Source organism: Porites lutea, chromosome 2, assembly GCF_958299795.1.
Source record: "Porites lutea chromosome 2, jaPorLute2.1, whole genome shotgun sequence".
Lineage (NCBI taxonomy): Eukaryota > Metazoa > Cnidaria > Anthozoa > Scleractinia > Poritidae > Porites > Porites lutea.
In genome coordinates this window covers 27,742,974-27,764,278 of record NC_133202.1, presented here as the reverse complement: position 1 = coordinate 27,764,278, position 21,305 = coordinate 27,742,974, and the positions used below count along the sequence as shown (strand labels likewise).

At 39.1% G+C, this 21,305-nt stretch overlaps 2 protein-coding genes across 2 annotated transcripts; both read left to right on the top strand.

The window, feature by feature from the left end:
- The first annotated feature begins 489 nt into the window (after positions 1–489).
- LOC140926793 (cilia- and flagella-associated protein 90-like) lies at positions 490–3,300 on the top strand. The gene is made up of 4 exons (XM_073376484.1): positions 490–692; positions 1,127–1,264; positions 1,629–1,739; positions 3,124–3,300. Exons 1-4 carry the CDS (start codon positions 582–584, stop codon positions 3,268–3,270), a joined length of 507 nt encoding a protein of 168 aa, XP_073232585.1. The 5' UTR covers positions 490–581; the 3' UTR covers positions 3,271–3,300.
- A 7,799-nt stretch (positions 3,301–11,099) lies between these two features.
- On the top strand, positions 11,100–12,975 carry LOC140928187 (beta-1,3-galactosyltransferase 5-like). Its single transcript, XM_073377900.1, has one exon. The coding sequence runs from the start codon at positions 11,565–11,567 to the stop codon at positions 12,681–12,683; it is 1,119 nt and encodes a 372-aa protein (XP_073234001.1). The 5' UTR covers positions 11,100–11,564; the 3' UTR covers positions 12,684–12,975.
- The last annotated feature ends 8,330 nt before the right edge of the window (positions 12,976–21,305 follow it).

Sequence of the window (21,305 nt, the reverse complement as noted above, 5' to 3'; positions counted from 1 at the left end):
TTACCATTGATTTGACTAGGATTCTTAGTTAATTAGTTGCTTTTAATAATTTTCTTTAATTTTAGTCCGTAACACTTTTTCCCTTTCCCTCTTGGTCAGGATTTGCTTCGTAAGTCAAACTGTAGGCATCCAGGGAAATGGTGTGATCAGAAATTTCATAAGAAACTATAATGCAAGTGTTTTTCTTTCCCGATTCCTAAATATTTTCAAAAATCACACCCAAGAGCTTTCTTTTAAGTTCGCAAATCAATTTTCTTCCGCATAATGCTGTTGATCGGCTCAATGTTGATTTAACGACACGAACATATCAAAACTGACTTAAACTGACTCTTCCAAAGTAATTTCTAATGGTTTGGCAACAGTTTTTTTAAGCATGGTTTATTGGGCGCCCGCCCTCTTGAGATAATAATCTCATTGGTGCCCTGTATGGATGAGCTAGTGCGCCAGATATTTTCCAAAGGTACAGAACAGTAGAAAGTCTGGTGTCGCTGCGCGCGCGACCTTCGTCGTCACCTTACATACGTCACAAACGCTGAGAACGTAAACCGAAACTAACCTTGTACGTTTAGCATTAGGACACTATGGAAGAAACAGCACAAGAAAGACAAATGAGAGGACGGCTTATGTCAAACTATGGTCTTAAAACCTATACGCCAGAACAAATTAAGGAACAATGGAGAGAGAGTATGAAGGTACTGGTGAATTTCTCTTTCTGAACTAAACCGTTTAAACTGTTTGACGTGATCTCTTTTGTTATAGTTAAGTAAATATCAACGCTTAATTGCAAGAACTAAAAGATACCGCAAAATGGATGGTTCCTTTCTGGTTCAAGCAAGCAGGAAAGTTTAGAGATTTTTTAAACTCATCGCAGCTTGAAACAGTTATAAAACCGATAAGCTAATGTGTGGCTTACTTTGTTTCCCACGTTCCTTTAGCAAATCGAACTGGGTTTAACTTTCATTCCTGATTCATTGCAAACTTTTCGTCTCTAAGATTTGCTGTAAGTTTTTACCCGCTACACTTAATGATCTTTGTACCCTTGATGTGATGTATGTTTAGTTTTGCCACTGACCTAAACAACACAGTTGCGGTCCTTTCAACTTTCAACTGCTTCAATTTGTTTCAGAGAGAAAGCCGCCTAAGAGATGCTCACCTCATTACGTCGAGCTGCAGTGAAGAATTGACTAAAGCTTGGAAAACTAATTTTTCAAGGCATTTTTCTTCCGACGTAGCGGTGCAAAACTACTTTAACACGAACAAACAGGTATTATATCTAGATGATGTGGTAGTTGTTGCCGGACGCTTTGAAGCTAATGCAAGACAGTTATCAAGGATTAACGGAGCCATTGTACTGATTGTAGCCACTCAAAGTTTAGTTATTGATAAACAATCAAACGAACCTGTGAATCAAAATTCGAAGAGAATTTATGAAACTCTCAGCAAACTCGTGGGAACTCTTTCAAGCAAGTCATAGTCACTACAGAGAAAGTGGCACTGAATCGGTGGTGAGTATTAAGCCCTTGAATAGTTAGAAACTGCAAAGCATAATAAAAGTAATCACTTAGGCTTTTTTACTTTTAGTACGTCATTGAAAACTGATCCAATGTTTTGTTTCTTTTAACTTTAAGCACGAAAGAGTATCAAACTATGACCGAACATTCCATATCAAATCTGGTTACTGCAGTAAACTTCATCGTGACGACAGAGAACATACTCGTGGACTAAATGTTAATGCTGAGGTGGGTGTTTTTGTTTGCTTTCATTTTGAACTGTTCTACCGCTTTTATTGACAAACACCGCTAACGGATTAGAATATACTCTACACAAAAATATATCGGCCATTCGTTTCGTAACAATACCTTTGAGAGGGAGACGATCAGGCCACTTTTTCAAATCTCTTTTCATGCATAGTGTGCTTGGGCTCCCTATGGTGAGATTATGGTACGAACTAAGGAAGTAAGCTGTCTTAGAGGATTATAACCCATTTGTGGTATCCTGATTTACCTAAGTTCACTTTAGTGAATTCACCATTTTCACATAGACCATAGATCCTAGTTTACCCCTCCCCCAAAATTTTGCATAACCATTGTCTTCGATTTCTCTTGGGACGACTGTAATACCCAGAAAAAAAAAAATTGGAAAAAATAACGGTTATGCAAAATTTTGGGGGTAAACAAGGTGCATCATGGTCTATGTTAAATAGTGAACGTATGTTTATGAAGTCCCTTATCGACCCTTGATAGCAAAATGCGTAATTGTGAGTGCAAGCTCTCCGATTTAGTTCTAAAGAATGTTGGTGTGGAGACTAACTCACAAGAGACGAACAGAAGAGCTAGCTGCTTGTGAGTTCAACTGTTCTAAGGTTGCAACTAGCTCGAAATTCCCAAAAGTCATACTGGTATCCAATTTATTCATTTATCACTTGTTTGATACCAGCCTGGTTCAAGGAACAGACTAACACAGAATGGGAATGGGCACAAAGAGAATTATAGGCCCCGAGCGAGGTGCCCTCCCTACCCAAACCCTCAGCCCATGAAAGATATACACTAGGGGTGGCCCTTGCCTTAGAGGGTTACATCTCATCAAGAGAGAATAATTGGACAGAGAGGGAGACTCCTAGTCTAGCCGTTGGGATATGTGAATGTCACCAAAGTTATTTTTAGACCAGTTGAGCGATTGAAATTGAGGTTCGCAAACGTTTTTCAGTGTTGCTAGGAGAGAATTCAACAGTCGCCATCACAATATCCTCCATATTGTTTTTGTTTTAGGCAGGTGCGCGTGGACTTTATGACGTTTCAATCAATCGATTAAAATGTGCGGACGCCTCAGGAATTAGGCTTCTATTTAATCACAACCTCTTAAAAAAACTTTAGTGAAAGTCTGACATCCCAGATAACGCCCTAAGATTCGCTCTCTGTCCTACTATTCCCTCTTGGTCACAAATGGTTCTAGTCTATGTACAGACGCCCCCTTCCCTCAAAACAATTGGGGAGGGGGCATCTGCACGCAGGCTAATGGTTCTTGTACGTCCAACGAGAGTTGATGTTTAAGCCCTGGTTCAGAAGTGTCATGAGGCACATAGGGAGCAATATACTTATGACCCATTTAAATCTCTGCTTGTAGGAACAAATCAAGGCGGTTCCAGTTTTAAGTTCTTCTCTTTATGGTCATCGACCTCCGTTGGAAAATCCTTCCCGACGACATGTGCGGGTGGCAACTGTGAAGCGAGATTTCTACAGGCACAGTGGAACGAACATACCTTTATTTTAAATGAATCAGTGAACATCTTCAGTCTTTTTTAATAAATTTTTTAGAAAGCACAGTTTGCCTCAATTCATTTCATGCTTGTCCCTTTGAAATATATATATTTTTTCTCAGAAATAACGGATTATTTTTTCCACATCCGAATGTCGGTTTTGCGGAGATTCATTGCTGGACAGAATCTTGAGTGAGATATAGTATAAAGCGTCAAAGCGCGCGTTTGGAATATTCCTTCTGGAAAAACAGGACTACCTTTTCAGACGTTCCGCTGGAACGAACCAAAAAGCCATGTTCCATTAATACTTTCCTACCGGATTTTCCGGAAGATTTTTGTAAATGGTGATTATAGCGATTTTCGTATGAGCTTGAAAAATGTTTTCGGTAAGTGTTCGTTATTACCTTTATCAGCCAATGGATGAGAAGATCAAAACATGGCCTCTTCGTTTTTCCGCCAAGAAAACTCTAGTATCGAGAAGGCATTGTTCGATTGGCCAATCGTGTTGCAGTATGACGTCAAAGCGAAGTATCTATGCTTTCTTGAGAGTTCTCGGGCATGAAATTTTTTCACCCGAGCGTCGCTTAACCAATCAAAAGCCACGCGCGTTTAATATCTATCCGTTCGATAAAACAATCAAATCGTTCTACTTCTGTTCGTTTGTTGTTTCTGTATTGTTCGCGCGTTTTCATTTCAAGGTCATACGAAAATTGCTTTAACTTGCAGTGAACCTGGATAACCTCACATGAGGAGACAAGTTCGTGTAGAGTACACGGCGTCCGAATCAGTTAGACTGGCAGCTGACTGAAATTGTATCGGCTCAGCCGGGGAGAAACAGCGGTTGACTCGGGTGGTATTGGAAATGTTCTTTCAGAGACCGAACTTTACATGACTTGAACCAAATGCATAAAGTTATATAGAGTGATTTTACTTGAACCGTGAAACAGATACTAACAAATAGTGCCAAATAGCAAGAGGTAAACTATGAATACAATCATTACGGAATTAGTGCATACTAGTGCGTAGTATTCTACTACCTATTTCACGGGTCAAGTAAAATCACTCTAAAGTATGTTTAAAGTTTCCGTAATTCAAAACTACTTTGTGTTGTTTATAAGATTTCCGTATATGAAAAATACTTCGACAACAGATATAAAGAAAACACTCTCTTGTAGTTACTGGTGAGAAGGGACTAGAAGAATTAACTCTACAAATGATATATCACCTTTACACAGTTCAGTTCTGGTTTGCTTAAACCTATTTCAATGACTCAGCGATCTACCTGTCTAATCATAAGCAATTTTTTATATCGGTTCCCTACAAGCGTGGGAAATGACTAATTCTTGTTCATACTTGAAATACTAAATAGAACTCCCATTTTAAGCAACAATTTTTTAAATATAGACAACGTTGCAAGGGCGGAGGAGCCCCATACTCTAAGATTGCACGGTCGTGAAAAGTCCTGTGTGGTAAATTGTACAAAACACTTAGTAAATTAAATTACGCAGCTATTACTTGTCTGAAAACAATATTAGGTGTGTGTGTTTTCACACTTTGAATTGCCGAATTAAGGTTATTTTTCGCCCTATACAAATAAAAACAAAGCTTAAAGTCCAATATCAAAATTACACTCGCATTGAATAAAAAAGGAGGCATGATTGACGAATAATTTGGGCATATTCATTGAAAAAGTTCTTTCAATATATTTTATTCTACATTTCAACGAGTTTTTATGGCCTAACTCCAGATGTCTGAGACTCCTCAAACTTTCGAAGGTATCGAAAAATAGATAGCCAATAAGCAAATATCAGTGAACCCGGAACTGAATAATATTTCCAGAAATATTTCAATAACCTCGCACTTTTACAGTTAATTGAGGTTATAACTGAGAAGTCATTCAATTTCTGAAACTTTTTTTTATTTTTATCTACAAACAAATATGAATGGTGCGCTTTTGACTATGGTCATAGCACACAGAAAGTTCTAGTCATGTGCCAGTTTTGAAATCTAAATATTTAGAACGGTCGTGTATAGTTTATGCGCGGCGTACTGAGTATCAACTCTCAGTCTCCGTCCACATGTATCCGTTTTTGTTTGAAAACGGAGATTTTTTTCCTCTGGTTTGGCCTAACCGTCCACACGTATTCGGTGAAAGCGGTCAGCTAAAACGCACCTTTTCAAAGACGGTCTCCGGTCAGAGTGGAGATTTTGAAAACGCTGGCCACTCGTTTACGGGTGGACGGACCGTAGAACGGATGTTTTCGAACACGATGATGCAATACATCATTTACTACTAGCATAACTCATGCTCTCGGAGATGCTATCGTCTTTCCATTGTTTAGTGTTTTTGTATGGACGGGCGAAAACGATTCGAATACAGTACGTGTGGACGCGTCTTTGCTTTGAAAACGGAGGGGAAAATTTCCGTTTTAAAAAAATATCCGGATACGTGTGGACGGCGCCTCATATGGGCGATAGTGATTCCTTTAAGGCGAAAAAATAACTGGTAAGGTAAATTACAGAGGTAAAATACTGCAAAATAGTGATAACTGTGAGGGACTCAAGGGAAAAGATGGTAAATACCATATTTGCATTTTAGATTAAATGAGGTTGTAAATTCGGGGACAAATGAGGTATTTACCACCTTTGCCCCTGATTTCCTTGTAGTTTGCAGCTTTTTGCACCATCATTTGCCTCGAACAAATATGACGTATATCTAATTTTTTCTTAACAAGTAAGACATAACTCTGCTGTCAAGTTCAAGGCACTTGAAATTTTCAAATGGTGCGTTTGTTAAAGAAGGAATTTCCAAAACATTGCTACTGATTGAAAATGAACTATATCTTTGTTCAAATTGTCAGGAAAAAATTACTGCTCATTAAGAATTTAATACTAATCGCACCGGAAAGGGAGAATAAAGCAATAGATTTAATATATTTAATGTTTTTAGTTGGAAAGAAAAACACAACAAATACTTTATTTGTTTACTTTTCCATAAAAACCGTAACCATGGATATATCCGATATATATCCAAATATTTGCGGAAACATTCGTTATTACTCAGGATTTTAACTGAACCTCCATGGTATCAAGCTGACACATCAAAGCCTTTGACCGTTAAAGCGCGAGCAGACAGGTCCAAAATCAGTTGGTGAAGCAGCGCCGATTTCAAGCAAACAAAAACCGCCACATTTTCGGGCCAGAAGAATTTATTCCAACCACCTTCCACGCTCGTACCCAAGCCTCACCCTATATTTCCGTGCGTAGCGAACTGTTAGAACATGCAGTAAAGTCAACAAAGCCTGTTTCACGTTCTTATAGACACTACAAAACCCAGAAAGATAACGGACTAACGAGTCATACCTCTCTCTCTCTCTCTCTCTTCCCAGTCCATGCAGAGACTCTATTTAATTTTACAATAAAGTGAATACAATCGCAGAAAGCCAATACTGCGTTTAAGGAAAAGAATATGTGGGAGAAATTCGATGAAGAAAAGGCTTTTGAAACAACATCATTAAAACAGAGCGATAAAGGCGTTTTATTTCCCATCATGATAGTGGAGTTCTTAATGTTGCAGCGAATAAAACGATCTTGACCGCTCTCTTCGTTAGCCATTCATACTAAGAACTCTCAAAACTTTGATTGCCCTTGGGCTTGAGGTAACACAGGTAACAAAGTAAACAAGATCAATATTGAACGCAACCTCTTAGAGAAATATTGAACTAAAATACTTTTAGTGTAACACATCTCTCTTTAGGGCTAGACAAAGTTCTTAAAATAAAGGGTATTTTTCATTACAGTTTTATACAGTCGTCAAAAAAAAAAAACATTTTTAAGTGCAGTTTAAACAAACCCACTCGCAGAAACCAGTATCTTTGTATTACAGTACAAATCGATCGCGTGATACTTCCAAACGTTCTTGAAAACAAATTAGCATTACGGCAAAACATTCAAATATGAGCTCGGAACCGAAAAAAGCACAAAACTCGGTAACAGTAAGTGCAGTAAAAACACATTCTAATTTTTTTCCTTTTTAACGAGGATTTCGATACATTAAACTTATGTGTTGCGTTCCACATAAGGAATGGCTAAGCCGAGAAGGTAAAATGTCGCCTTCAATTTTATTTGGAAAAGCAATATTGCTTCATGCAGTCGACGGTCAACCAGTAGCAATTGCTATGTAGATGCCACTTGAAACATTACGGTGTAACTTTAAATGCAATCTATATGGTTATCTTTCGTCTACACATTCCATTTAGCATCCGGCTGCAACCCCTTATGTGACTAAGGATTTTAATGGCTGCAAGATCCCGATCAAAATAATTTCTTAAAATACATGTATTTGTGCGCATTCCTGTTCCTAGACAGAACGCCGCTTAGTTCAATGATACGGAAGTTGTCATTTACATCGCCAGTCCTACATTAAGCAATTGAAGTCATGTAATAAGCGAGTTGCATGTACTGGGTTGCTCCGAAAAAAAGAATAGAAATGACGCTAGTTTTAGTCCGCTATTAACCGACTGATGAAAGTAACAAAGTCACGATATTTTAATTTGAAACGACTAAGAGCTTTATATTAGAACTGGTAACATATAAATGCCACTTTCACAAAAAGGTCACCATGTCACCAATACACATGCTAGTTCCGAAGTATTTCAACTCAAACTCTAAAAAGGGTTGAAACAAATGTTCCACCTTTTCTTTGTAATCGAAAAAGCATTGTTTGAATTAATTGAAAAACATGACGAAACCCCTGTAAAGAATGTAACAAAACGACTTTTTATGAATAGGTTCAATACACCGGAACAAATTAAATTGGTAAGAGAGGCTTGAATGATGAACTGCCACTCGACGTAAAGGAGAAACTAACCCTGAACTAAGACCACGTGAGATTCCTTTTGTTAGTTCAATCTATCTAGAAACCGCCAGCCATTTGATGAGAAATTGAGTGAGACTGTTTCTTTATTAATAGACTGCAATGAATCATTAATAATCACAGCGTCATCCAGGTTATATTAAACTGGATATTGAATTCGTATCTTATAATTCGTCACACTCACCGTCACCGCTCCGTTTTTTCTCCTTTTTTTTCTTCAATTCTTCCGTGATGAAGGCCCTAAATGCGTCAAAAAGAATGCTATTAACATTCTCAAGCAAGACGACGAGCATCCGTTTTCGTTTCATACGAAGAATCAAAGTTTCAGTAAGCCAGCATCTCCAGTGGAGACAAAATGCTAGTAGGAAAAACATTTATACATTATTTTTAGAAGAAACTGATATTACCACGAGGCCTAATGTAAAAACGCACGAAAAGCCATGCATTCTGTCAGGCTAAAATTGACAAGCGCCAGCCAATTACCAAACGCCATCTGTTTCGATCTGGATGGCGTTCAGTTTAAATTATTTGGCATGCCAGCAGCGTAACATTCATGGTAGGGGCCGGAAGATACCAGTGATCATAGTTACTTCAGGTTACCTAGCTCGAAGATCAAAAAATAGAATTAGCAGTATCATTCATAGTCCCATGACAAATGAGTTTGTTTGAAAAGCTGTATAGCTCGACCGTTAAAAATATGTAACTAGGTGAAGTCAACTTTTAATGGTCCGTCGAGATTGGGTGAGCTTCAATTCTGCTGCGGAAATTCCTGTTACAAGAAAAAAAAAATAGCAGCCTTGTACTAACAAAGCGTGTTACTTTCGAGACTTTTTGTTTGCCTAATCAAAATCTCAACAGCCAAGCTAACTTTGTTTTTTATAGAGCGAAGAAGAGGCAAGAAGACGGTCTCCTGATCCCTTTCACGGAGCTACTCCGGATTTTTGGTCATCGATGCCTCTCACTCTCATAGAAATTTTATCCCAAAATATATCATGGTAATTGTCATTGCAAATATGGATTTCTCATGGTCCACAATGAGAGATCGAGAAAGATACTTCATTCAAGGATCACAAAAGTATTACCAATTGGTATTACAAATAACTTCTCATTTAATTCGTAATTTTCTTTACAAGTGGCACTTGCAAGCCTTAAATCTTTTATAGCATTTAGGAACTGACCTAATGACCGATGTTGATACATGCTGTAGTATGCCGTATTCCCTCGAATAATCGCCCCCCTTTCACGGAAAATATGTAAAATATTCAACTCCTTCGAATAGTCGCCCCCCACCACTATAGCTAACCCGGTATCGAGCACCCATAGCGGTAAATCTGAAGAATGAGGCTGAAAAGGAGTTCTGATCAGGCAAAACTGATTAGTGATGATGCCAAGGATATTGACAAATTAAAATTAATCAGGGAAAAAAATTTGGAACACTTGAAAAGCCCATGTTCAGTTTCTTTGATGTGATTAGTTTTTGATTTTATGGGAAAATAGAACAAAATATTAAGGGCACGACTTCCAACAACTCAATATATGAAACAATCGCCTCCCTCGAATAATCGCCCCAGGCTATTTTTCGAGGAATACGGTATACAGGCTTTTACACCTCCAAGACAACTAAATATTATCGGCCAAATTAACGGCCAAGTTTTACTCCTTAAGCGTTAGACGCTAAAATAACTTCAATCGTTTTTTTTCCTAGCCATGTAACTTTGAGAGTGCAAGATCTCTTGTTGTTTTCATTTTTTAACAGTAGACTTTTATTGTTTTATCACCGTAGTAGCTCTTTGACCTTTAAAAAACCGTAAATGCATTTGATTAATCAATGGAAATTGATCAGTTAAGTCAGGAGCCCACTGGCTACTGGTTAAGTGTAAGGTTACAGGTATTTTTAAATTGTTAAATATATTTCCAGCCAGTAAAAAGAGATTAAAGTGGACAAAAAACTGATTCGAAAATCAGCCATTTTCCTCTTCAAGTCTTAGTCCTTTCCCATGCCTCAAAGGAATGTATATTCTTGTCGAAGCGTCATAAATATGGCAGCACGTGAGATATTTTAAAGCAAAACAGGCGATATTCAGGCTATTTTCACAATATACCAGATAGCTATCCGGTATAGTATGAACCGATGACTTATTCGATATGTGACTCTCCGCTTCGCTCCGTTACAGAAATCGCGCCAAAATTTTCCGTTGTTATGTGTGAATAGAATCCGTTATGATTTTCGTGCCGGCGCGAAAGCTCTCCGGTATGGTGCGAACAAAGCCGCCTCAGTCAGTATTCAATTTCTGATTTTTTCCAGTTGATTCTTGGGAGCGGGGGCTCTCTGATCGATCAGAATCTCTTATTTACTGATCACATATTATCGAGCATATGGCTGAATTATATATCTAATGAATCGACGATTCTATTGGTCAGTATAACACTGGCTGTGAAAGGATCGGAACATTAAACGTTGGAGGCGACGAAGCTGAAGGCCGAAGACCTATCGAAGAAAAATTAAATCTCACAAGCTTTATGTTTATTATTCTACTTAATTTACTATGTCCTGTTACAAGATGGATAAAAGAGGCTTTTTTACTTTTATCCCGGGGGTAATTTTTTTTTTTTTGCGAAGTATAGCCTTCACATTTCCGCATCTTCCCTTTGAAATTTTTATTTTTTTGAGCTCAAAAAAAATCAAGAAAATTCCAGCGAGCATGAAATGCGACGGCTTTATTAGTATGCTGGAAATAAATTCAACCTACTACTCTGCCTCAAATATTTGCGGGTACGTTGTTTTCCTTCGTAAACCTGCCCCCACAACGAGGACCAGAACTTTCGCAATTTATTTAGTCAATCCAGGAATTTTGCTCCTTGCGTAGCCATAGTATCGGTCGGCCAGTATAGAATTGCTTGGCAACATGCTTAAAAGCGTTGAGAGATTTGGCAAACATCTCAAGTGTGCCAAGACTTCACTCCCCACCAAAAAATTACTTGCAATCTAACTGAAGTCACTTGAATTGATTAAGTAATTGTTTGGTTAAAAGCTAAAATTCAAATACCGGAAAAACGTGGGAATTTTGCTGGAAAGGTTTTCCGCATATGCAATTTGCGTGCGTAACCACGAAGTGTCCATCTTTGACATAACAAAACACTCAGATATTAGCTGAGAACACTCAGTGATCGGTGCGATATTGCAAACTTTCGACTTTGTTGCCAAAAGATATTTGATCCAAGATGCGGAACACTGAATGTTATTTCTGCTGAAAACACCGTCCAAAAACATGCTAATCAGTTGACAGAGCCGGGGATAAGCGATCCAATTTTGATCTTAGACGGGCAAGTCGTCTAAGTCAACATTCCTGTTGGCGCGCGCCATTACTATAAGACACCTCTTAGGAAGACGGCAAGTTTCAATTGAGGGACGAACAGCTGGGCACTTCTGCAATGCCTTCGCCTGTGCTGTACCTCAGTCGCGCCAATAAACGCTTTGTCAAGAAAGTGGTGAGCTTGATGTACGCGACTGTGACAATTGCGATGATCACCCTGTTTGTTCGAGACTGGACGCAGTTGTCATGGCAAATTGAAACCTCTGGCTCTCAGGGCCGCTCTAGACAGCTAAGATCTGTGGAAATTTATACTGAAATTGAATTAGTACCGGGAACGACAGAAAGCAAGGGCCATCGGCTCGAAAGACCAACTCCAGCGACCGAGCCAACGAAAGCAACTGCAGAAAATTGGGAGACTACAAGTGCTACCGCTGCTGCAACTACAGGAAGTGTAGACCCTTCTTTACCACATAAGACTACATTGACAACAAGGACAACTTGCAATCGGCACTACTTTCTCCTTATTGTAGTGTCCTCTTCACCAGCACATTTTAATCAGCGGGTATTGATCCGTCAAACTTGGGCATCTGATAGCTTCTTAAATAGCCGATGGAAGACGGTATTTTTGCTGGGACAGAGTGAAAACTATACAGAGGAACTACAGCGCGAAGAGGAGTTCTACGGTGATTTAATTCGAGCGGATTACTACGAAAACTACTGGAATCAAACCTTCAAGATAGAAATGGGATTCGAGTGGGCTGATCGATATTGCAGTTTCTCATTTCTGCTAAAAGCAGACGACGATGTATTTATCAATATGCCCGCCGTCCTCAACCTGTTGAACAAGTCATCCACACCCAAGGAAAAGCTTTATATGGGGTTTGTATACAAGAATCCTGTTGTTCAAAGGAAGGGTAAATGGCTGGTTACAAGAGAGGAATACAATGAGACCCATTTTCCAAACTTCTGCGCTGGGCCTGGCTTCATCCTATCGAGAGATGTAGTGCGTTTGTTTGTGGATATTTTTGACACTATACCCAAGTTTAAGATTGATGATGTTTATGTCGGAATGCTAGCGAAAAAAGCCGGGGTGACCGGTATGCATAATTCAGGTTTTCAGACGCCACCATATTTATCAAAAACATGCGTATTACTCCATAACACTCTGGTGCGACATGGCGCTATGGGAGAATGCCTACTTAAACTCTACCGAAAGTCCATGCCAATCTTTAGCTAGCATATCTAGAGCCGGCATCTAGAAAAGGTCATTTGCCACACGGTAAATCTGTCATCAAATGAATTCGGTGTCTCACCATAGGACAAAGTTAAAACAATTTAACAAGAGGCCTTATCATGATACGACTATAATATAAGACCCATAGTTATTGGATAAGCGGATCTTGAATAATGTGATTACTAGAAAGGTCCTCGTAAAGCCAAACAAATCTCTGCTTGACATTCTTTTCAATTCTTTGGCCTAATAAGACCGAGAGAAAATACACAGGACTAATCAAGTCCTGAGGCTATTTCTTGGCCCCGGGGGGGGGGGGGGGGGTGACTCCCATATGAAACAGACGGGGATGCTCGTCGGAAATTTTGAATTTAACCCCTAAAGGAGACCAATCTGGGCGTTACTTAAGCAAATTTTGACCCCTAAAAGAGACCGCTTAAAAACACACAAATACGACATGCAATGAGTTTTAATGATATAAAGACATAATCATCGAATGCTTTTATCTAAAAGTAGTTTTTAAAAGCATTGTCATAAATCTCAAGTTCTTCGCGGAACCCTAAACTAGACCTTGGCGGCTTAAAATATTGGTGCTTTGCCCGGAAGACCCTAAGCGAGACCAGAATCCAAAATTTACACCCCTAAGCGAGACGACGAGCATCCCCGTCTGTTTCATATGGGAGTCCCCCCCCCGGTTCTTGGCTTGGCCTCGTTTATTTATGACAAAATACCTCATAAGAAATGCATGGCTTTTCAATATGTTTGCAACTGGGTAAAATCATACAGATGGCATAAAATGAGAGCAAATTACTAAAAACTAAATATTAAAGAAGAAACACTCAATAAACAGCCCATCGTCAGTTATTAAGAACGTGTAAGAGGGCCGCAAATTTGATAAGTTAATTTTAAAGGTAACTCTAATCCTCACTACTCAATCAACTTCTTACATTGTGTAATTGACGGAGATTTTTTAAATATTGCTTTCGACATAATTGCCCAGTGACATATTCATTGTTTAAATATTTAATTGTCGCTGGCAAATGAAAATTATAAAGAACGGCTGTCGATCTAAAACAGACTAAGCTTATCCTGTTTATCCGGAGGTCAATGTACGTATATTCAACTTGAAAACAATGCGCAAGAAATTAAAATTCAAGTCTCAAAATAAAATGTTTCATCAGTGACCTCTTATTTATATTGTGTGGAACCACAATTAAAGACTACAGTTGCATCAAAGAGTTTTCTTCATAACACTTGTTGAGTTTCTTACGCCGTCCGGTCGCTCCTCTTCTCTACAGAGGTTTCTTTGTGTCATGGTAAATCAAAGCGGGAGTCTTTTCGCGGAACCAAGTAGACGAGGAGGTTTTATTTACGGGCTGGTCGTATTAAATTCGCGTTATGCGAGGATCTATTGTATTAATACCGGTATTTTACATCACTGATTTACTAGACAGAGCCGATTCTAGGCTTAATTTCAGGTTTTGCGGCCAGCAAAAGGGTGAAACTAACCCTTGAATAGCAACAGAGCCTTTTTTGCAGAGCAAATGTCACTTTAGAGATTGAGACAAGAATACTAGGCGACAGTTGATACTCTTTGGATGACTTCATAGCCGGCTTTTAGGTCTTGAGGTCAAGCCGGTAATTGGTGAACCAAAGTGGTACCGTTATAACGTCGATGTGTTTATCTAACGCTTTTAAAACAATGGAATTAGTTGATACCACTAAACATAACAGAGATGGCTCACGATCGTAAAGCATTAAATGTGTTCTATTATTTTAGCATTATATACAATAATCCGAGCTAGACATGTTGATTTTGTGTAATTACGACAAGGTGGAATGGTCATCGGTTTGAAGTTTCATCGTGCAAGTTAAATTGTTTGGACGTTTAAAATTAGTTAGAAACCACTAATCTCAAGTAACCTTCGAGCTGCAAAAGTGGTTTATCAAGCAATTTGTGATCAACTTCGAAGGCACGCGACTCTATTGTCCAGATTGTCCCCAATCGTCCGTCATGTTTTCCCATATCTCCATCAATTTTTAGTCACAATGGAACTGTAAAAAGCGGACGCCCACGAAATCATCCCAACCCGTTTTTGAACCGTGACAACCTTGGTAGCAACTACAATAGATGTCTTCGCCGACAACTGCTCCATTAAAAACCTCAATGATATGTAAATAAGCGGCTCCCTTTTTAATTTTTGTTTGACATTTTAGTGTCAGATATACTGGCAAAATTCTGGCACCATGCTTCGAGTGAGAACGGGCTTGTCAATTTTTACTTTGTTTTATGATAATTATTATCATTATTATAACTTTTTTACAAAGACAGACTCCGAGGCACACCACGTGGTCTCCTCGTGTTTAATGGCGGGAGAAGTGTGCCAAGTGGCGAACAGCAGCGACAAGAGCAGACAAGCACTGTCTGTTTGCATAATTATTCGTAAAATTGCGTGATCTCTTTTAGGATTTGTAAGTGGCTTTTGTAGCTCCCAGCAGGGACTCTCCAGTAGCTTTTCCTCACCAATTTCCGTTTCTAAATTTTTAAAAGATACTTTAAACCATTTTCAAAGATTTGTTTACACCTTGGTGACCTTTGCCGATTGACACTGCAGACTGACTCTCCCAGAGGCTGTTCACACTTAGAGTCCGAGGACCAGTGCCTGGGTACTGGTACATTAAGATTATGCTGTGTTCACACTTTAGGTAACCGTGTGAACTGTGCACATATTTCCTCCAGTTCGCCTGTCAGATCCCACTGTTAAGACTTGAGCGTAGCAGTTAGTTGCGAGCATGCAAAGTAGTGGTTTGCCCCTGAAGATTAAACAAAAAAACGTGTGTCCGTCACAGGGACCCATTTCACTTTAGTGCTTGTACTCGTGTACTGGCACCGTACATTTTTTAGGTTGTTGCAGAGGCAGCATTGATTGCTTTTTGTAGCTAATAAAATAAAGATCTATCCAGTCCTTTGCAAATTGTAGAGCGGAAAAGTTGTTAACGGCGGCCAACTCCTAACCGTATGTTCCACTTTGGATTCCCTTCAGCTGAATGAGAACTTTGACTAGGAAGTGAACTGACTAACAGTCGTTAACTTGTTAAAGATCAGAGATGGTTCGCAGCATGGGTTTTAACCGACGATCGGAGTAAAATATTGAGAAGGAGTCAAGCGGACTTCTAAAATTAAAGTCAGGAGCATATATATTGAGCATTCTTTCGTCCAATCTTATTTCTCTCACTCGTCTCTGTAGTTCCAGTAGTTCCTGTAAGGTCGGTGCCTGACCAATAAAGCCTCTGCCTGTTCATTAATTAAGAGAAATCAAGAAAGGCCTAGGTTTACACTTCCCTGTGAGACCCTGTAACTTAACAAGTCTAAACAATGAAACGCTTACCTTCGCATTGCCGGCAAAGCCATACAGTCAGTTCAGTAAGCCAAAAACTTCTTATCTGCCTCAATCTCTCATCTCTTTGCCGAGATGAGATGGACCGCGGGAACAGTTTGCCTGTTTCCAGATTATTTTTAATGGGCATAAAACTTATCGGCTTTTTTTGCAATCCTTTTTTTATCTTTCAGTCTAAGGGTTGTGGTATAGATTGAACAAAACTTTTATCTTAGAGCTAAGTATAATAAAAGCCAAGGCTAGGAACATGTTCACAAATCTTCACAATCATCTAGACTATTAAAACGCTGAGGTATAATTTTTGCGTGAATTCATTTGGGAAAAAAACCAATTTACTGGTTGTTGTTATTTTTTTTTTCTTGATTAAAAACTGCGATTCTATAAAATATTACGTCCTTCAGGAAATAACATTGCTTATTATATGGCTGATTCCGCAAGCGAGCAAGATTAATCCAACCCTGTGCTGTGATTGGCTATCGCTACACTAGCGGGCAAAAGGAGCTTATCTTTCTCGCTCGGACTTTGGCTCCGACGTTCTCTTGGTCATATTCTCTATGTTAAATATTTATTGAACCAAGACTGTTAGGTCAAGATGTCTGTACATTCGATTCGTCTTTATTATTATCATTATTATTATTATCGATCTTCAATTAGTCTCGGTTGATAAAAACGCAAAAGAGAATTTGGCCATTATACCACACGGCTTGATCAATAACGCATGGTATCATTACGCATTTGCATTCTATGTAGTCCTCCGGCTGTAATGTCGGAAATTTCTCGTCTAGACTACGAGTAGTCCCCATTTTTCCTCAGGGATAGCAGAGCGAGCGAAAAGCGAACGCGCATGAAAATCACCCCGCGCGAGAAAGGCGGGGCGCTGCGTTCGCTTTTCGCTCGCTCTACTATTACTGAGGAAAAACGGGGACTACTCGTAGTCTACTTCTCTCCCGGCTCAGCAGTCATCTTCAAATCACTTCAATAGATCGACGTTCTCCTATCATGTAAATGTGCAAAACTAATCTACTAAAAAAAAAATAATTTTCTGGTATAAGTTTATGTAATGAATAATGAAGTGAGAAAATTGATGTTTAGGTTGATTCCACACTGATTTTTACAGAAAATATAACCTTGTCTTTCAGTGAGAAAAGGCGCATGCTTTAAATTAACAGCGGATGTCTGTGGCTTACAAAAAATTAAAACAATCTTCACGCTATTCTGTCCTCAGACAACGAATGTTATCTATTAAAGGGGTACGGAAATTCCGTAGTAATATTGTGGTTTTGTAATCCTTCATCCTGCGGAAATAATCTACTTAAATCGAACTTAAAAAACTTTTGTGGGAGTATCCTTAAAATTTGTTGTTTTCTTAATCACTTAAGTTCTGAACAATGAGCTTTTCAGGTTCTTTCGTCAACCCGAGGATGTATAGAAATAAAGTACTTCACATTAGTTTTACTTATCTCTTCTCTTCTCCGTGGTAATTCTTGCTTTCTCAGCCGCGTCGCTGTCTAAATGGTTCAGTCGGTGATTCTCCTCCACAGAGATCTTTGTGGTTTTGTATGATAAACAGAATTGTTCGGAATTTACAATTGATAATTTGTAAGAGTTACGTTTTTGGCCCGACCAACCCTGAATAACATTCACCTCTTGGCAAAGGCGCCTGTAAGGATTTTCCCAGAGATACCCACAAAAATTGTCATCTAAAGCAAGATCAGGAAAACGGTGCAACTTCTAAGATTTGCGTTAAGTTCTTTAGCAATTTTACATGAAAAGGTTCCCATTCAGATTTTCACCGTAAATGAAAAACTTGACAAAAGAGCAATGAATTGAACGCCACAATATTGATGGAATTACATCGATCCGTCTGCATCCTTTAAAATAACAGGCAAAGACTGAGGGCAAGCTGAAAATTCGAATTATCCCCGTAATGATACGCTTTAAATATTCTCACACGGCAAATTCCCAAAAATGTTGCGGTATTGCACACGGTAGCCCTTGGAATAATATATAATGTATGTAGGAATCCATTCGCACCTAACCTGACCGGTTATGCTGCTAAATTTTAAACTGTCGTGGTATTGTACGTTTCAGAGGCCTTTCAGGACATCAAGCTGATAAATAAGGAAACTATTTCTTGGTTTTCTATGTAGCGTGAAAGTGAGTTTGTGCAACACCCACTAAAAGATACTCTAGAGCATCCAAAGTCGCTACGACAAGTAACCCTGTCGTTTGTACGTGACGGTTTTATAAGAAAATTGTCTTCCAGGGTAAGATCGCACATAAAGTATTCTGAATATTTGTTTTTACTATGTAGAGGGAGAGGAGAGCACGGGAAAATAGGAGAACGGAACACGGGAATAAAGCGGACTGGAGGGGCACGGGAGGCGGGAAGAGGAAAGAGCGGGAGTAAGAAGCTCTAAACGAGTAGGAAGCGAAAAAAGGAGGGGGAAATTGGGTTAATATTTCGCAAACGAAAAGGGGCTGAAGGGAGCAAGCCATGACCGACAGAGCGAGTTTTTGGCATTTACGGAGGTTTGTCGACAAGTTACCCGGTGGTATATTATGTAATAAGACATTGTCCCTGGGAAAAAATCGCACATACAGTATTTGTATTCACCAGGAGTCACTATTTAGTGGGGAAGGACAGGGGGTGGGTGGGAGCCCGGGAGAATAGCGGGCGGTAGGGGTACTGAAGATGGGAGAGGTACGTTAGGCAGAAGCAAGAGCCATAAGGCTCTTGGCAGAAAGAAATCTGAAAGGGTGGAAAGTGGGAGAAATGAGAGGGGAAATGCTTAGTATTTCGCAATCCGGAAGGGGCTGAAGGGGAGAAGCCAAGAACAATGGATTGCCACCCAGGAATTAAGGCCAAGTACGGGAAGCAGGAGTTTTGGAACCCCTGTTCCCTTATATATCCTGAAAGATATAATAGCGTGACCAGCTTGAGAATAAATTTCCATTCTCAGGCAGCCACAGCAGGACATTTCTTCAATTCTTAAGAAAACCAAACAGACCTATTTATCTGCATGTGATCCTGTCAAAAATGTGGAATTAAGTTTATCACTGTTAAATCGCCAATTAATCGTTTGGTCATTATAAAAAAGGAATGAGAATTGACAACTGATGATTTCTCAATTTCATCTCTCTTAAAAAGAGGGACAAGAACTCGCAAGGACGTCCATGGATCTCGCAGTGAGTGACCTTGGAGGACTTTTTTGTTCAAAAAATGTACTGATATTCTTCAGTATCATACAAAATTTTGAAAATTTTTACTTGTTTGTTAATCTACATCATTCCAAAACATTATTCAAGGGCTTCACTACAATGTCTTAATTGAGCAGCGGATTCCACGTCAGATTTGACCCCCGCAAAGTATAATGTTAATGTGTCGAATTTTCCAAAGTTTTCACGTACGAAAACCGAACAAAATTTAAGTACAAACAAAATTCTAAAAAATTTTGCAGATTTAAAATTGAGGACACTGTACTTTCTAGCGTAGAGCGTATAATCCAGAAACAAAGGCTTTCTTTTCAACCACGCCCACCAAATGTTTAAAATTTCATTCAGAAAAATTATTTAATACCTCCCAGATTTAAGGTGACTCTCTTCTCTTATTTTAACTCAGCATCACTGCTGAACCGCACAGACACGTTTAAAAAAGTTCTTACTAACTTTTAACTTAGTGCTTCGTGGGTAAAGAAGTATTAAACGTAAACTGATTTACTGTAAAAGGGTTCAATCGGTAACTTCAGCAAGAAGCTTCATGCTTTACGAAATCTCACAGGTGTTCTTTGCTAAAGAGAATTGCAGGCAATTTACAATAAAATTGCTAACTTGTGACGGATTTACGTTTTTAGGCCATTATTAATCCAATAAAATTAACCACTCGGGTTTAAGTCTTTCAGCAATAAGTCATGATTATTTCCAACTCACATTTCTATAGTTAACGGAAAACATGGCTGGCAAAAAGAGGTAGATTGAAGGACACAATATTGACGGAATCACATCGATCGGTCAGCATCCTTTAAAATAACAGGCAAAGTCTGCAGGCAAGTTAAAAATTGAAATTATCCCCATAATGATCACGCTTTAACTATATATTCCCACACGGCAAATTCCCAAAAATGTTGTGGTATTTACACTCGGAATCCTGGCGGGGTAGGAGTTCCCTAAAGCCGGACTACCGTGGAAGTCTGTTTCACCGTAGTTAAAGTAGGCAAAATTTGTATATGACCTGACCCATTATTTACCCTGCGAGCAGAGGCCTTTGTATCCAGTTCCTAGATGAGGAAAGGACCTCTCTTCCTCTTCAATCGAAGGGCCTCTGCTCGCCGGATACCAGTTATGTTTCTAAATTCTAAACTGTCGTGCACGCAGTAACTTTCACAAGGCTTTGGAACATGGAGCCCAAAAATTGAGGCAACTACGGCTAGACTGTTTGGTTTTTAGATCAAGACACAATAAAAGTGAATTTGTGAAACTCCTACTAAACGATATTCTGCCACTGATTTAGGGAGGGTTTTCGACACGGTAGCCGTGAACACATCCCCCCCCCCCCCTTATTTATATTCACTGTGTATCCTAAAAGATATAGGAGCGTGATCAGCCTGAGGATAAATTTCAATTTTGAGTAAGTCGCAACGGGACATTACTTGAATACCATACAGACCCAATAATCTTTTTGTGATCCTGTAAAAAATGTGGAATTTTGTTTATCATCAATTTTACAGCTTACTGAAATTGAAATATAGTCCTTCTATTTAAAGCACTAAAGACTAAAATAAATATACAGAAATCACACTAACAGGATATTCTACAAAACACCTTCAGATCGAGCGATCGTTTTTTGATTGTTTTTTTTAATCCTGCGATCTTAAAAATTTTTCCCCAAAACATTTCTTACCGAAATAAAATTTGGTAAATGCCCAATGAAAGAGGAAAAATGGGGCAAAGCAAAATTTTGCCCTCTGCGCATGACCGGAGACAAGAAGCCGCCTTTCGCTAGCAGAAGGCAGCGTAGTGCATGACTTAGCAGATTTCCGGTTCTTTTTGGGGTAAGAGTAACCAGAAAACGGCTCGAATAGCTTTAAAAGGCGTTTTCAGCACATTTCTAGGAGCGAATGGATTAAAATAGGGACAGGATTTGGACCTTTGGGCGGGGCATTCCGGTCCAACACGCTGCTTAGTTAACAATTATCCACCACCACTTTCACCGACACAGAGGTGAATGATT

Bases quoted from the DNA above. Each gene is read 5' to 3' on its own strand.
- LOC140926793 (XM_073376484.1), top strand. From the start codon at position 582: ATGGAAGAAACAGCACAAGAAAGACAAATGAGAGGACGGCTTATGTCA. The intron at 693-1,126 runs GTACTGGTGAAT...AATTTGTTTCAG, and splicing joins AATGGAGAGAGAGTATGAAG to AGAGAAAGCCGCCTAAGAGA. The intron at 1,265-1,628 runs GTATTATATCTA...TTTAACTTTAAG, and splicing joins ACTTTAACACGAACAAACAG to CACGAAAGAGTATCAAACTA.
- LOC140928187 (XM_073377900.1), top strand. From the start codon at position 11,565: ATGCCTTCGCCTGTGCTGTACCTCAGTCGCGCCAATAAACGCTTTGTC.